The sequence below is a fragment of the Arachis stenosperma genome, chromosome 1, assembly GCF_014773155.1.
Source record: "Arachis stenosperma cultivar V10309 chromosome 1, arast.V10309.gnm1.PFL2, whole genome shotgun sequence".
NCBI lineage: Eukaryota > Viridiplantae > Streptophyta > Magnoliopsida > Fabales > Fabaceae > Arachis > Arachis stenosperma.
The window spans coordinates 38,363,126-38,378,432 of record NC_080377.1 but is presented as its reverse complement, the minus strand read 5'-3'; the positions used below and the strand labels follow the sequence as shown (position 1 = coordinate 38,378,432).

At 33.2% G+C, this 15,307-nt stretch overlaps 3 protein-coding genes across 4 annotated transcripts; all 3 read right to left on the bottom strand.

The window, feature by feature from the left end:
* Positions 1-5,239: 5,239 nt before the first annotated feature.
* Positions 5,240-6,592, bottom strand: LOC130944286 (uncharacterized). Its single transcript, XM_057872553.1, has 4 exons — positions 6,505-6,592; positions 6,160-6,232; positions 6,016-6,071; positions 5,240-5,562 (listed from the first exon to the last, which is right to left on the bottom strand). The coding sequence occupies exons 1-4, from the start codon at positions 6,552-6,554 to the stop codon at positions 5,448-5,450; spliced, it is 294 nt and encodes a 97-aa protein (XP_057728536.1). The 5' UTR covers positions 6,555-6,592; the 3' UTR covers positions 5,240-5,447.
* Positions 6,593-7,241: 649 nt separating this feature from the next.
* Positions 7,242-9,995, bottom strand: LOC130941596 (uncharacterized). Its single transcript, XM_057870159.1, has 3 exons — positions 9,801-9,995; positions 8,219-9,134; positions 7,242-7,947 (listed from the first exon to the last, which is right to left on the bottom strand). Exons 2-3 carry the CDS (start codon positions 9,073-9,075, stop codon positions 7,473-7,475), a joined length of 1,332 nt encoding a protein of 443 aa, XP_057726142.1. The 5' UTR covers positions 9,076-9,134; positions 9,801-9,995; the 3' UTR covers positions 7,242-7,472.
* A 624-nt stretch (positions 9,996-10,619) lies between these two features.
* On the bottom strand, positions 10,620-15,164 carry LOC130941697 (uncharacterized). 2 transcript variants are annotated; one of them, XM_057870649.1, is made up of 9 exons: positions 15,063-15,164; positions 14,714-14,926; positions 13,784-14,015; positions 13,254-13,404; positions 12,785-13,007; positions 12,584-12,675; positions 12,148-12,283; positions 11,627-11,958; positions 10,620-11,532 (listed from the first exon to the last, which is right to left on the bottom strand). In XM_057870649.1, the coding sequence occupies exons 1-9, from the start codon at positions 15,107-15,109 to the stop codon at positions 11,282-11,284; spliced, it is 1,677 nt and encodes a 558-aa protein (XP_057726632.1). In that variant the 5' UTR covers positions 15,110-15,164; the 3' UTR covers positions 10,620-11,281. The 2 variants fall into 2 exon arrangements, with proteins under 2 accessions (XP_057726632.1, XP_057727014.1); XM_057871031.1 differs by lacking the exon at positions 15,063-15,164 and having other exon boundaries at positions 13,784-14,546.
* Between the last annotated feature and the right edge of the window lie 143 nt (positions 15,165-15,307).

The window sequence follows — 15,307 nt, the reverse complement described above, 5'->3', positions numbered from 1 at the left end:
AGGGAGAGTATCCTGTGAAGCTGTAGTCGAGGGTGAGCTGAGCCGAATGGTAGTGGGCCGGTTATTCTACTATGAGATTTGTAGTTTGTGGCCCATTTCAATTGGTATGAGTGATGGATTGAATAGCAAATAATGCGTTAGGTTTTATAAGTGGAGTAAGTAGACCAATAATTATAGATATAGTGGTAGAGAGTATTGACGGTGTTAACGAGGCTAATGTGTTGAAATCTAAATAATGCAACAAAAAATGCGTACAAAATACATAAATAATGAAACATAAAATCCATCCAAAAGAAAAATTAAATAGAGATGATGTTAAAATGTGATACATATTTAGTTGATATTTTTTTATTTAAAATAGTTATGAAAAATTCGTGTATTATTGAAACAATCAATCACAATATTACGCACTCGTTAGGTTAATTGAATATGTGGTTTGGTAAAACATATAACACATAATTTTTTAAAATTTTAAAATTAACAATTTAAAATTTTAAAATTATTGAAGATATATGAAAAATCGTTTAACACGACAATATTGTATTAGTTTGGTTTTTATTTTTTTAATTTTTTTATGCATATAATTTAAAACATGAAAGGTACGAAAATTGATATTAAATGTGTAAATTAATATAATTTAAACTAACGATATAATTTAATCGAATAAAAGTAACGTACTTGTATTATTGTAGTGGGACGAATAATAAATACTTAATTCAGCTTTAAAGAAATTTCAAATACAAAGACATACATTTCATGATTATTCGATAATTAAAAATCCAGTGTTTAATAAAAACAAGCTATTTAATTATAAGTTGTACTAGAATTTTGAGTGTGTAAATACATGAACATCATATATAAAGAATAGAATAATATAAATACTGTTATTTGTATTAGATTAAATTTAGTTGAGATTTTGTAATTATATACATGTGAATTATAATTGTTAGTATTGCATTTATTTTAAAGATCTGAGCTAAATTCTTTTTAGATGGCAACATAATTAAAATTTAAATTCAAATTCAAACGTATTTAATTAAAAATAAGCGTAGTTTTGTTTAACGAGGACGTGAGTGGGAGTAATGTAACGGCTAAGGATAAAAGGCTGAATCAATGAGCATATTAGTGGTTAATAATACATTAGTATTTATAATTTGAAATTAGAATTATATATAAATACTAAAAAAATTAAATTTATATATAAAAAGTATGTTTATATAAAATAATAAAAACATAATTTATAATTTTTTTTTGAAAATAATTAAATTTGTTATCTAATTTTTAAATAATTTAATTTTGATATAATATTAGATGAAAGATTTTATGCATCTATTAATTATGTATTATAATTTAAATATTTTTTTATTATTATTTCTAAAAATAAAAAAATATTCTAAATTAGTAAATTAATTAATTTATTTTAAAATTTTATATGTAATATAAATACATATAATAGAATAAAAGATGTAAAACAAGTAATAAGATGAATAAATTGAGAATAAAATAAAATATATAAAGTCATGAAAAAAATAAAACATTAGATTAATACCTAAATTATAATTGTTTGAATTAAAATTTGTAATTGAAAATTTTAACAAGTTCAGAGAAACAATTAAATTAAAAGATACATAGAGTCATAAAGAGTTATATAAAAAATATGAAGAATTTAAATTTTAACTTTTGATAAAGAAAATATGACCACTAAATAAGAAATAAAAAAAAAGTTGAAAATATAAAAATAAAAAGAGGATTTAAGGAGATAAAAAAACGATGACCCAAAAACTTAATTTGATTAGGTTAAATAATAGTTAAAATAATAAAAAAAAAAGTAAATTACAGATTTTGACCAATTGAATTTAATTTATTTGTAGTGGGGTCATTTAAAATTTAAAATAAAGATATATTATAAATAACTATTTTTTTAAAAAAAATAAAAAAAATAAAAATACTGTGGGGCAAATGTTCCTCATGCTTGTTGCTGGATCCATGCCTGCCTCTGTGTAGCTTCTTTTACTACTATTCCTGTATTTCAATTTAAAATATTGCCAGCCAAGGTCGAAGCCGGCTGACTTCATGCACAAATCTTTTGGCAAGCTTCATCCATTACCTATCTAAGTTGGTCATTTTCGAAAAACACATTATTAAAATGGGGTCATTTTCGTCTATTCCAACCTTGGAAAACAACAAACCATAAGTGGAAAACTTGGGAAACTTGTTCGTACGCAGAACATCAGAGTTCCAAATCCGTACGCGGGAACACTGGATAATTTTCCTATAGTAATAACAAGTTTAAAAAACAAGACCATTACTCTACAGTTACAAAATAGTTTTGTTAGTTTCCATACACTATATGTAACTGTTTACAAAGTACTACAATCTATTCATCTAAATTTGCTGATTCAGAAAAAGAGAGAACCGTAAGTAACTATTCCAATTCATGCCACAAATCATCACTAGAACCACTGTCCACCACCGTTGTTTTCCCTCTCCGTCGGTGCACTAGCACCACCGCAATTTTCTAATGCTGCCGCTAGCTTGGATTTGCGTTGCTATTGTTGTCGCTTCAGATCATGCTAGCATCATGCGATAATGACCTTCCTCTCCCTGCATCGCATCATTGGTATTCTACCCGTCGCCTCATCGTTCTCCTTCGCGTCTTGCTGCGCCTTATTACCTATTTACAACAATTGACCATTCAGTTTGCCTTTTTCTTCTTATTTATATTCTTTTATTTATAATGCTTGTCATCATGCTAATTCTTTCTATTTTTTTCCAATCTATGATTGATTCGGTGAAATTTTATGGTGCTTTGCATTTACAGACTAAAAATTTGAAGAATTTTTTACTTTGATGGTATTTATTATGCTTCTGGGAGTGGAATCTTTTTCTTTTTATATTTATAGTTCTTATTTTATCTTATCGTATGAATATATGTGTTGTTGTGCATTGTAAAACACTGATCCCAAAAAGAGAGAAACTAATATGCAAACCTGAGACTAATTCCTCTGTTTTATATTTGCCCTGTGTTTTTTATAGATTGTTCTGGCACAGTCCAATAAAGATTGGAGGTCCATCCAACAGACTTATGAATCAACGGATACCTGGTCCGAGTAAGCCAAAATGTCCTTAGCACGACTCAATCTCGTAGTGGATGTCAGGACAACTGGCGGAAGCTTCCAGATAATAGGCCTGAGCAAAAGGGTCTACTCGAGAAGCAAGAATAAACGAAGGGGACCTACCCCTCCTCTAAGTACGTCACATCTTACTCCAATTAGACGCCTCATCGTACGGATGCTTACTTTGGCATCAGAATATCATTACAGGTGACCCCACTCGCCGACCCACTAACGATTGTGGACGTCATTCCTCTTAGCAGCACTCGCATTCAGGTCCCATCTCTCACAACCAACCGACTAAACGAGCAACCGAATAATGGTGCCGTCTGTCGTGGCTTGACAGAAATCTGAAATGGAGGTTTTCCCTCTCCCTGAGAATAAACCAGAGGGGAAGGGAGGCCACGAATGCTAGGGAGGTCACTTCATGAGCAGGATGAGCACCGGGACTTCTCGGAGGCACCGAGAAACTCCTTCTGAACAAGGCCACTCCCATGATTGATCCCTTGAAAAGCGTCCATTTGGCACCGGCAACGATAATTCTTGAATAATGCATGAACTTAGACATCGAGTCCAGGACCTCGAGAGGGAGCTGGCAGTGAGAGATCGCTATCACCCCGAGCACAGTCGAAACTCTCGCTTGCATACAGAGGCTCAAACCAGGTCTTCGTGATAAACCCCAATTTTATGGTTTATCTTGTGTTTAATTTAGGAGATTTTATCAACTTTTCTCACATTTATTCAATGAAATAGCATGGTTTTGTGAATCTCTCCTAATTTGTGCTTAAGAGTGAAAACATGTTTTTTAGGCCTTAAAATAGCTAAATTTAATTCACTTTAATTCCATTCGATGCCGTGATATGTTTTTTGAGTGATTTCAGAGTGAGAATTGAATTGTAAATCAATCCTCTCAAGAATTCAATTTAATTCCATCTTATAAACACAATCGTAATTGTTTGGCTTGTTTAGTTTTTCTGTAGAAACTTAAAAAGAATTGTAATAGAGAGGAAAAAATGTCTTGACAAGTGCTAAAGATTGAAATTCAACACCCAAAATTTAGTAAAATTTTCTGGAGTTAAATCTTAGGTCGTTCTCTTTTGAATTTGCTATAAGGTATGCAATCATTGGTTATGAATTTCGAGGCGGGGGGTTGAGCGTGATTACGAAAAAATAAATTGACTAGAATTTAAAAAAGCAATTAATAACTAAATTGCAAGAAAATACAATCAAAGAACAAGGGCTAACTAATCAAGTATGTGATAAAAGAACAACAATTAAAATGATAACTATACTAGAAAGCAACTAAATTAAACTAAAAATTATTTAGACAATGAACTAATAAAAGAGAAAATTCAAATGCTAAAAGGTCTTGATTAAGGTTGAGTCAAAAGATTCCTATCCTTATCACTAGTCACAAACATGATAATTATTAAAAATTAATTCCACTTCATCAACCTGTACATATTGAGAAAAGTTAAAGACATAATTGGCTTTAATTCACAAGTCTCAACCAACTTACTAATTGAATTTAGTAAAATCTTAATATTAGTAAAAACAAGATCAGCTAACAATTCTAAATTACCCATGTAAAAAAAAAAGAACTCTAAATTATCAATTAAAATTGAATATTAATGACTTAAAATCATATATTCCTCCATCCCAAACCAAGAAAAGAAAAATCTACTCCATAACTAATATAAATATTTTATGCATAAAAATAAAACATCATAAATTACAATAATTAATAAATAACTACAACTAACCAATACAAAAAGTTAACACTAACAACTCAAATAAACATAAATAAAACTTAAAACATCAAATTCTCATAATTTCATGCCAACTATCTAAAAGGCTACTTTCATTTTCTTCCTAAATGCCATTTAAAACAATAAGCTATGAAGCATGAACACCAACACGGAATATGTCACAGTATGAAATATTTAAAATAAATTTTTATATTAATAAATAATATATACTATTTCTAATCTTATTTCTAGAATATACATTAAGAATAAAAAATAAAATTGGACACTATTAAGGCGTGATAGTATTTAAATGTGTGTCCAAATATATTTAAAAAGGTATTTTATATTTTGTATTAAAATAAAGTTAGACACAAAAGACGAACCAAATGAGTATCATATCTAAAATTTGTCCGTCATGCATGCACGACAACTTCGTGCTTCGCAGGGCCAATAAGCAACCTTCCCCTTTAACAAGTTGGATGGAAGTGAAAAATGCAAATACAAATATAAATATACTATGAGAAAGCCTAATAGGATTATATATAATGGTTGGAGTAGCAATACATTCTATAAGAATAAGTGAATGTCACAACTCCATTTCTTGACCAAATTCTTCAATTGTTTTTGTGGCCAGTGTAAGGACATCTATAAAAGCACTAAAAGATGCTCGAAGAAATCTTGCTTCTGTTGCCTCAAAATGCCTGAACGGAACACAGGGAAAAGAATACAATTAGATATTATGAAGAACCCTTTTAAGCTGAACTAACTAGTTACAGTAAAAAAATTCTTAAAAGAGAAAATCCAACAAATTTTAGCATAACTGATGATGATTGATTACAAAAATATGTTCCACTCGTGTTTGTTTGAAACATTGTGTTCGTGTTGGATCACATGGCAGGTAGGTCAGAAATGAAACCGTTGAGAAATTGAGATTTCGTACAACTTAAAGATGTGGCTTAAGTAGTAACAAACTATTAGCTAATGACAAATCTGTCTAACTAATCAAATAACAACTCATCCAGAACATAACTTACTCTTAGAACAGTAGCTGAACAAGAATTGTTTCAGTTGAACAGGAAAGGATGCACAATTCATGCAGATTATAGAAGCATTGATAGAATAAGAATAGCATAGAGGCTACAGAAGAGACTCACGCTGAAAGCTTTCCATGAGACACTGTCATGAGTCGTTTCACCTTGTCTGGTTGCAACTGCAGCAGATATCAAATCGAATTAGAAACTCAATGAGAAATTTTTCGGTAAAAGAATGGAAATTTCATAGCTTGAAGAAACAATGACCTCCTTATCAACAGCTAAGGCTGCGCATACGATATCAGCATGTTGTTCATGTCCAAAATCCACTTCTAGGTCACTGTAATGGTCATGAACTGTTACTAAGAGACAAATTTGGTACATTAGCTTATCAAAGTGTTCATCAGAAGTTGATGAAGTTCGTATTCAAATAACACGGTATCCACTTGCACACAGATATAATTCACAATTAAGAGCTCAGAGACCAAACAAGAATGCAATCTAAGACCACAAAAATCAAAAGTTGGGAGTGATTAAATTCATGGATAGCATATAAAACAATGCAAATAGAAGATTAAGAAAATACTAAATTTTTCAGAGAGAGAGAGAGACCAGCTGAATGGCCATTGGGATCCGGCTTCTGCTGTTGCTGTGGCAGCCATTTCTGTTCTGATGATGCCAACAGCGGAGGGAGGGATATCACAGCAACAGATATTGGGCTTTCTTGGGTATGGGCCTCGCCAAACCAATTGGACCAAATAAATCCCACTAATCGAAGAAAAGTGGAGCCCAGAGAGAATACGTCTTCTCAAGTCCCAAAAAAAAAGAAAAGAGAATACTTCTTCTTGTTTGTGTATGTGTGTGTTATACTATTATTATTCTTTTTGTATTTTTAGAGCTGGAATATTCTATCACTCTAACCCGATATCTAATTTATGCATATTGAATTTTTTATATTATAATGTCCCTATCAAAATAGAAAGATAACAAAAAGATTTATCGTTTTTTTGTTTTTAAATGTGAGATCTATTAATAATTGTTGATGTTATTTTTAAGATTTAGATCCTTTAAAATTTGAATTTCACTTTAGAGAGTAAAGTGTAATTTTTTATCCTTAAATAATTTCTCTTTCATATTTATTTTTGGTCCCACCTATAAAATCAATGATGAGAGATCACATTTTATTCTTTAAAGTGAAATTCAAACTTTAGAAAATCCAAATCCTTACTTTTATCTCTAAAAATAAGACTGGGAGCAGTATGACCTTGATGGTAAACTTCACTAAATAACAAATCAGATCTCTACCAAAACACACTTGTAACATATACAATAGAAAAATGAATTACTCGTGACATATATCATATGACTAATTTTATTTGATAATTCAGGAACATACTATTACACATATCTAATAGTCAACTTCTTTGTACACAGTTTCTTCCTTGATTAATATATACGACTTCAGATGTTGGAAAAGTAGGAGGGGAAAAGACCTTAAGATCATATTTATATATATACACTTGTGATGAATGCTATCAGCATAAACATACGATCAGAGTGGTGTTGGTGAATGAATCAGTTTATAATGAAGGAAACATCCATCCCATGGTCCAAGTCCAACCAAGAATCAAACCAGCACCAGAAAGGCCTAAACCCACAGCAAAAGCAACAACACATTTTCCAATCCCACATTTTTTGTTACCATTTCTGCGATGACTCTTCTTCTTCAGCTGCATTTCCTTCATTGACATCGAAGGTAATGATGCTGGAATCAGATTCAACAAAGGCTGGTTTATGTTTTGGAGTTGAAGGCACAGATTCTCCAGCTGCAGGATGTGAAACCATTGCTTGTAAGCAAAGAGTTGCGAGGCCTGTCTGAAAAAGAGGCTCAGAAGGTGCTCCTTCTCACTGTATGCTTGTTGCGCTGCTTTTTCGGCCTCCCTTGCTCTTTTTTGGGAGTGGCACAATGCTTCCAACAAGTCAGACACGCTACTGTTCTCAGAATTTGTTTGCCGATCCTCGCTGCTCGAACTAGAATCCTTGCTCTGGCTCGAACTGAATTTATGAAACATTGTTTAGATAAACTGATCTTAGCAATTAGCACAATAAAATTGAACTTTTTAGCAATTAACATTTGAAATCAAATTCGTTGATCCTGCACATGAGCTTATAGAACATGTAGTCACTGCCAAAAGACTGTCCGAACTAGTAGAACCAAGAAATTGAAAGCCAAATTTAACAATCGACTTGGTAGGTCGATACTTTAAACATGAAAACAAAGACAACACAGAGTTAAAATGCAAAAACTTTAAAGTATCCCAGATACCAGAAATTCATGTTTGAATCCTGATAAGAATAGCCAGAGGTGGGAGTTCCAGATGTACAACTATTGATATTGGGAGAACCAGTCTTGGCTCTCCAGTCTATAGATGATAGTGGAGTTTTGTCAAGGTCAACACTGGGCTTCTGCTTAATATGTTTAGTTTGTGGCTGAGGGAGATCACAATTCTCTATATGGTCAATTGACCTTTGAGCAACCAAGGAAGCCAACTCGTCTTTTCCAGCAGTGCGCCACCAAGGCCCGGTTTTCTCTGCTCCCATCAAATGTGACTCCAGATCAGAAGCTGACGTTTTACATTGTTCATAGGACAAAAAATCAGCAATATCACAGTCCATAAAATGACCATCAGAGAAACAGAATTCTTTCTGTTCTTTCTTCTTAGCTGTTAAATGAAAATCATTATGCAGTGAAGCCTCGGTTTTCGACATCTTGGTATTGCTGCTGGTTTTCACGCATGTTGGAGAGGCATACCATGGGTGATCTACGGCTACATTGGCGCTTTCGGCATATGAAAGAGCATCAAAATCAGATTGATCTCCCCCAAGTTTGATATCATCATCAACAAAACCATACACGGCACACTGCTCAGACCGCCAAGAAGAGTGAGGCTGAGATGTATAACTTGCTCTTCCCCCCATGTTGGTTTTCACATTCAGCCACCATCTCTTTCCTGTTGTTGATCTATCAGAATTCAAATCATGATCATCAACAGAACTACTATGCGGCCAATCAGATTCTAAATCTTTCGAAAATGATGATGGTTGATCAGAAGAATTAGGCTTCCTAAAATCTTGAGCAAAACAATTAGCTCTATAAGCACCCCTCTCTTGTGATGATGCCATTACCTCTTTTCTCTGATTAAGGGCCAATTTTATGGAGCAACATTTGATGGATCCAGCATCTGTTATTAGTAAGACAAACTCAAACACATTAGATGGATTATAATGCAGATTTCAAACTCAAATCTTAATGAAATAGTAACAACAATTTTCTTTTTTTTCTCCCCACCCTCTCTTGGACTACTTATAAGCCAATACTAACACAAGGAACTTTAGATTATTAATGAAATATGAAGTTAAACAGTAAGTAAAGAATGAAACGGTCAACAGAAAAAAGAACCAGAATGATCCAGTTTGATACTGATGACAGCAAAGCGATAATTCAACGAAGTCGTTACTTTTCAACAAGAATAATTAAGTTTCAATAAATAATAGCTATCAAGTCAAGTTATCATCACATTATGTAGTAAGGAGAAAAAACGAAATAATATATAGGCAATGCAGGAGTAACAAGAGAAACTTTTTGGTGGCTACTGAAACAGAAGGAGCATGCCCATTATCGATATGCAATAGAGCTTTAAATTCACCCAAAGAACGAGAACCTAATTGAAGGTAACAAGTATATAGTATACGGAAAGTTGAAAAAATTCGCAAAGGGTTTTGAAGAGAGGTTCCAGCGAAACAGCAGAAGCAAAGCAAGCATATTCGTTCAATCAAAGGAAACGGATCACGCAATAAACACACACACAGAGAGAGAGAGAGAGAGAGAGAGAGAGAGAGAGACTTGCCTTTGCTTAAGATCTGAGAAGTGAAATAGTTGCACTTGATGAATCAAACACCATAATTGGGAGCGACAAAGGGAGAGAGAGAACTTTATTTTGGTTTGGTTTCTTGTTGGTTCTTCCTTCTTACAAGTTACAAAGAAACATATCCTACATTCGTGTGTACACATATTAAATAGAATTCTTTTACACATAAACAAGGTTTTTTTTTTAGTATTGTTCCTATAAATTCTTGTTTTTTTCCTTTTATGCAGTAGTTTCTACATTTAATTTTTCTATTCCCAAATTTAGAATTTCCTTTACTATACTTGTTTTGTTGAGAATCACATTTTTGTTTTCATGTTAATGACACAAAGTAAATATAGAAAGAATTTTAAGTATATCAAGTACATTAATATTTTAATAATTTTAATTATTAATTTTAATTATAAAAATATATATAATTTAATTAAAATCAACTATTAAGATTATTGAAATACCGATATTCAAATATATTTCAAAACTTTTCTACCATATAATTCATTTTATGCGAATGAATCTAATATTTTTAAGAAATTTTATCTTAGTTTTAAAATTTATCTAAACATGATTATCATTTAAACAGTTACCATTTAGAAACACGCTAAAAATTTAAGAGTAATAAAAGTAGGAATTAATACGAAATATTAAAAATGACATAGATGCTATAATTGTGTACAGCATGACCATACTCATTTATCTTTTGGCATTTGTCCTTGTCCAAGATATTTCTTTAGTTAGTACTGCTGCTCCCAGCAGATGCATTCTATTCGATTCTCGTTCTCCTTCTCCTTTGACTATTTGATCTCTACTCTCTAAAATATCTAATTATTTTCTCGTGTCTTCCATATTTATTGTGCCATGCCGAAGAAGGTTGTCTTTCCAGTGATACCTCTGTAATGTGGATTGTATTTCATTTTCCACTTCTCTTTATGTTTCTTGTCCTTTATCTTGGCAAAATCAAAGTGATAATTATTTTAAACGGAAGATATATGGAAATTAAACATTTTTTTTCCTGAAAAGATTGCTGTCAATTTTAGACATCATATTCAGCTAGTTACGCATTGTTTTCATTTATCCCTTGCAAGTTAAGATAGAAAACGAAGCTTGAATTAGCATCCAAATGAATTAATTAGTTACGCGTCGCGCTCAGAGAAAATAGCCACTATTTAAGACTTGTTATTCACCTTAACACGTAAGCATGTATGAATTAATACAGATACATGGGCCACACCCAGTCAGCCACAGGTCCTCTTAATACTTATATTCTAAATAAATCGATTCCAACACTCTTCTTCCTATTCATTTACTCATTTCCAGTTCCTAAACAAAAAACAGTACACTAAATCGTAACCAATCTGATTGGTCTAGACTTTCTATTTCTATTTTTATTATTTTTTAAACCCGCTTGGATTGCCATTTAAGCTCACAAAGACAGCACCAAAAAGGAGGCCATACTGTCCTTGAGTTCAGTGATAAATCATCTGCTTATACTTCTTCCTAAGCAAAGACAACCTTCTCTGCAAGGGAAGCATTTCATCACTTCTCCCTAGTTTATCCAAGAAGGACACAATCTTTTTTAGTGTAACCAAAACCTCCTCACTCTCATATCCAAATTCCTTCTCTTGTATATCTAGAATCCTCCTAAGTAGCACAAGTAACTCACTCTCATCTTTACCAACTCGGGTTTGAATAGACACCAAACAGTCCAAAGCCTCCCCTGCCATGCATAATATCATGTTAAAATAAGAATTTTGATTTACACTCTCGCGGCAAAATGTAACAGGAATTATGGAAAGGAAAGGGGAACATACCAACTGGAAGAGAATCTTCTCCAAAAGTCTTCTCACGGATGCGCAAAGCATCCAGTGCCAGTTTCTCAGCTTCTTCATCTTGTTTCAAATGGTAGAGCGTAACTGCAAGTTGCAACATTGGAAAGCTGACTGACGGGTCATCGCTTCCCTTCTGCTTTATCATTATTTCCAAACTTCTTCTCAACAAGTGCTCAGCCTCTGCGTAATTCTTCGATTGGGAATATGAAGTTGCAAGATTTATCATGTGTGTCACTAAGCTGGGGTGATCCTTTCCTTTGTGCCTCTCTGTGATTAATAAGCATTCCTCTAATAACTCTCTGCCTTCTTGCGCTCTTAAAGTAAAGCAATAGAAACCACAGTGGGTGCCAAGTTACCATCAATTCTTAGTATTTGATTTTCCTTAATGTTTTCTTTTTTTAAATATGAGATAAATATTACTTTAGTTGTCTGAATCTGTTATTTGAATGCCAAAAGAAATACTTAAATCTTCCATTCAAAATACCAAGGTTGTAAAAGTTTACCTCCCAACAGCATGAAGCAACTCAGCAAGATCTACCCTCATCTTTTCCATGATGCTGTCATCTGGCGACAAGTAATTGGAATCATTCATGACATGAAGCGCACGTTCATACAAATGGATTGCTTCATCTGGCTTCCCTGCAAATTATATTTCATATCAATCAGTGCCAAAATATTGTGGCCAAAAACAAAAAGCAGAAAATGATGCGAATTCTATACTTGGACATCATTTATTTATTAAAAAAAAAAATCATGCATGAAAGAGCTTGTAACCAACATTTTTCTTAAATGATACACCGCCAAATAAAAAAAGAACAATACACATGCATGTGGACAAAAAAAGAAGCAGCAGCACAATAAAGCAGAGAAAGAACTAGATAAAGAAAAGAGGAATATGTAAACAAAAATGAAGTTGCATAAGTGAGAATGTACAGTTACCTTGAGCACACTTAACTTGGGCTAGGGAAGTCATGGCCAATCCGATTCTTCCATCATTTTGTCCGTATGACTTTGTGTATATGTCTAGAACCCTAGAAAACAACATAAATACAGGTAAATATGCAAGAAAGCAGAGCCATTAATGCATTGAATCAGAAAGGGCCATATTTTTTTAATTAGAAAAAAGAAGTCAAGCTCAACCTAGTAAAATGAGTTTCTGCATCATTGACTCTTCTTTCTTTCAGTAAAAGATTCCCAAGACCAAGTAAAGGTACAACCAAATCCTTACTTTCAGCACCTCTCTTAGACTCCAAAATAGTTATTGCACACTGGTATTTCTCTATGGCTTTTGTTGCTTTTCCAGTTGAACCAAGAACCTTTGCCATAGCCAAATAGGGTGTGACAAGAAAAGGGCTGTCCTTACCTAAAAGAAGAGATGAAATTGAGAAAACCAGAATTTTGAAACTTTGAACATCAACTGCATCTTAGATGGAAATTTTTTCAGGTAACTATAACTGGACACGCACAAATAAAAAAGTTTGAAGAAAATAGATCAAGTTTTTAGTGAAACCAAATAGACAATTAGCAGGTCAAAGTAAACACAACCATTCAACAGGCTGTACTAAATTAGAAAACAAAACTAACATTCCTAGCTGGAACATCCACTCACCATAAGTCCTTTCCATAATGTTGAAAGCCCTTTGATAAGTGTCCAGTGATTTTCCAAACTTGCTCAAAGTTGAATACATACTTCCCATATGCATTAGTATCAAATCTAGATGTGGTGAGTCATCCTTCAAATTGTCAATCACTTCTTTCATCTAGCATTATGAAAATATGAGAACAGACACCACATAGAAAAGGGAGTGAAACACTATAAGATTCTAGAGGGAACTACAACTAAAATAAGTATGCAAATGTATGCCTTTCACCAGTGAAATATGACTTCAGCAGATATGTGGAACAAATAATTATTGGCAACTATAAGTATACAATTACAAACAGATATAGTCACAAGGACACTACTTCAGCATGTAACATGTCAAACAAATTGATAGTTCATAACTTGAACGGTACCAATTATAAGCCTCGTGTAAGAAAACATACTCTTCAAGACTAAAACCATGATAAACTTGACAAAATCAAAAGTAAAAATAAAATACTCAGAAATGGGAAAATCAGATAAAAAGGAAAGCATACCACATTCAACAGAGAACCAATAGTTTTTAGGTCTCCAACAGCCACATAACCCAACGCTATGACATCCAGAAGTGCAGCTTCTTCAATGCCTTTAGCGCCAGCATTCATCCGATCTTTTACCACTTCATAATTTGCATTAAGTAGGTCAACAGCATCATCCTTTTTTCCCACCCTAATCATTCTTTTCACTTCATCAAACAATTCGTTCAACTCTCTCTCAAATTCGTTTATTCTGCGGAACACAACTTGCACAGTCAAGTGTAACAAAGAAAAACAATGAGGAGGGACAGTGAAGTCATTTCCACAATGGGGTAGTGCCAAATACAAAGTTTGTTATGAAAGAAACACAGATGGCCCATTAACCGCAAGCTCAAGTGGTGAGAAAAAGCATTAGGGTGAAAACAACAAATACTCAATTGAGGGAGGAGCTCAATTCATTAGGCATTAAGTGGTATTTTCCTTTCTTCCTGGTATCTTCTTCATCTCTGGTTATCTTCTCTTGTTTATCTTTTCTTCACATTATTCTTATTCCAATTCATACACTTGGTCCAGGTAGTGAAGCTTCCCATGGAACTCCCCTGCAACTTGAGTTTCCTCAGCAATCAATATATATCTCTTATACTTTCAGCTACTCCTTGTAATTAGCTTACTCATAGAACTATTATACTTCATTTGTGCATTGTTCTGGTTTTTTTTCTTCATTCACCTCATCAATATATATACATCAAGGACTTCATCTCATAAATTAGCTTGTGCCTACCAGCTGTTTGATTAATTGTTCCATCAGGTGACATTGGCAATCAGATAATACTTCTAGCTATGTCGATGGAATAAAACCGCTTTATCATTCCATGACGAAATTTATAAAATTGGTCTAAAACATTTTAGACAAAAATTCAGAAATACTTGAAAATCTGAACCACTTCTTACCTCTGATTTTCATTAGCATTGGTGCGTCGGGAAGTCTCACCAAACTGCAAGGACTCAAGTGAAGCTCTTGAGGCACAGAAGCGAGCAACAGTCTTGATGGGTATAATGTAAAGCTTTGAAGTGTGATTCTCCTTTCTGTTATTACTAATTGGGAAGCATGCTATGCTTTTCAACTCACACACTGAAAACATACGTGGAACCTCTTTGCTACCCCTAATAACAATAATAGATAACAAAGGAAATTAGATGAAGACTTTTAGAAATTATTGCAATTAGAATTAAATATCTAAATAAACAGTAAAATCAAGAGCGGTGAGTTAGAGAATTGAAAGAGATAGAGAGAGGGAACCTGAATGGAGTGAAAGAGGGAGCAAGAAACGAAGCTGAAGGTTCCATTGTAGAAAGAAAGTGAAAGTTAGTGTTAGAGTTGGCATTCAGCAGAGAGGCATAAACCGAGGTACAGGCTTACAGCAACACAACGAAACGGATAATGCGCTGCTAAAGGACTTTCCTTTTTTTTTTTTGTTTCCTCCTTCCGTTCGTGCAGTTTTAATTGGGCCACTTGAAAGCCCAATTTTAATAGGTCGCGCCTGA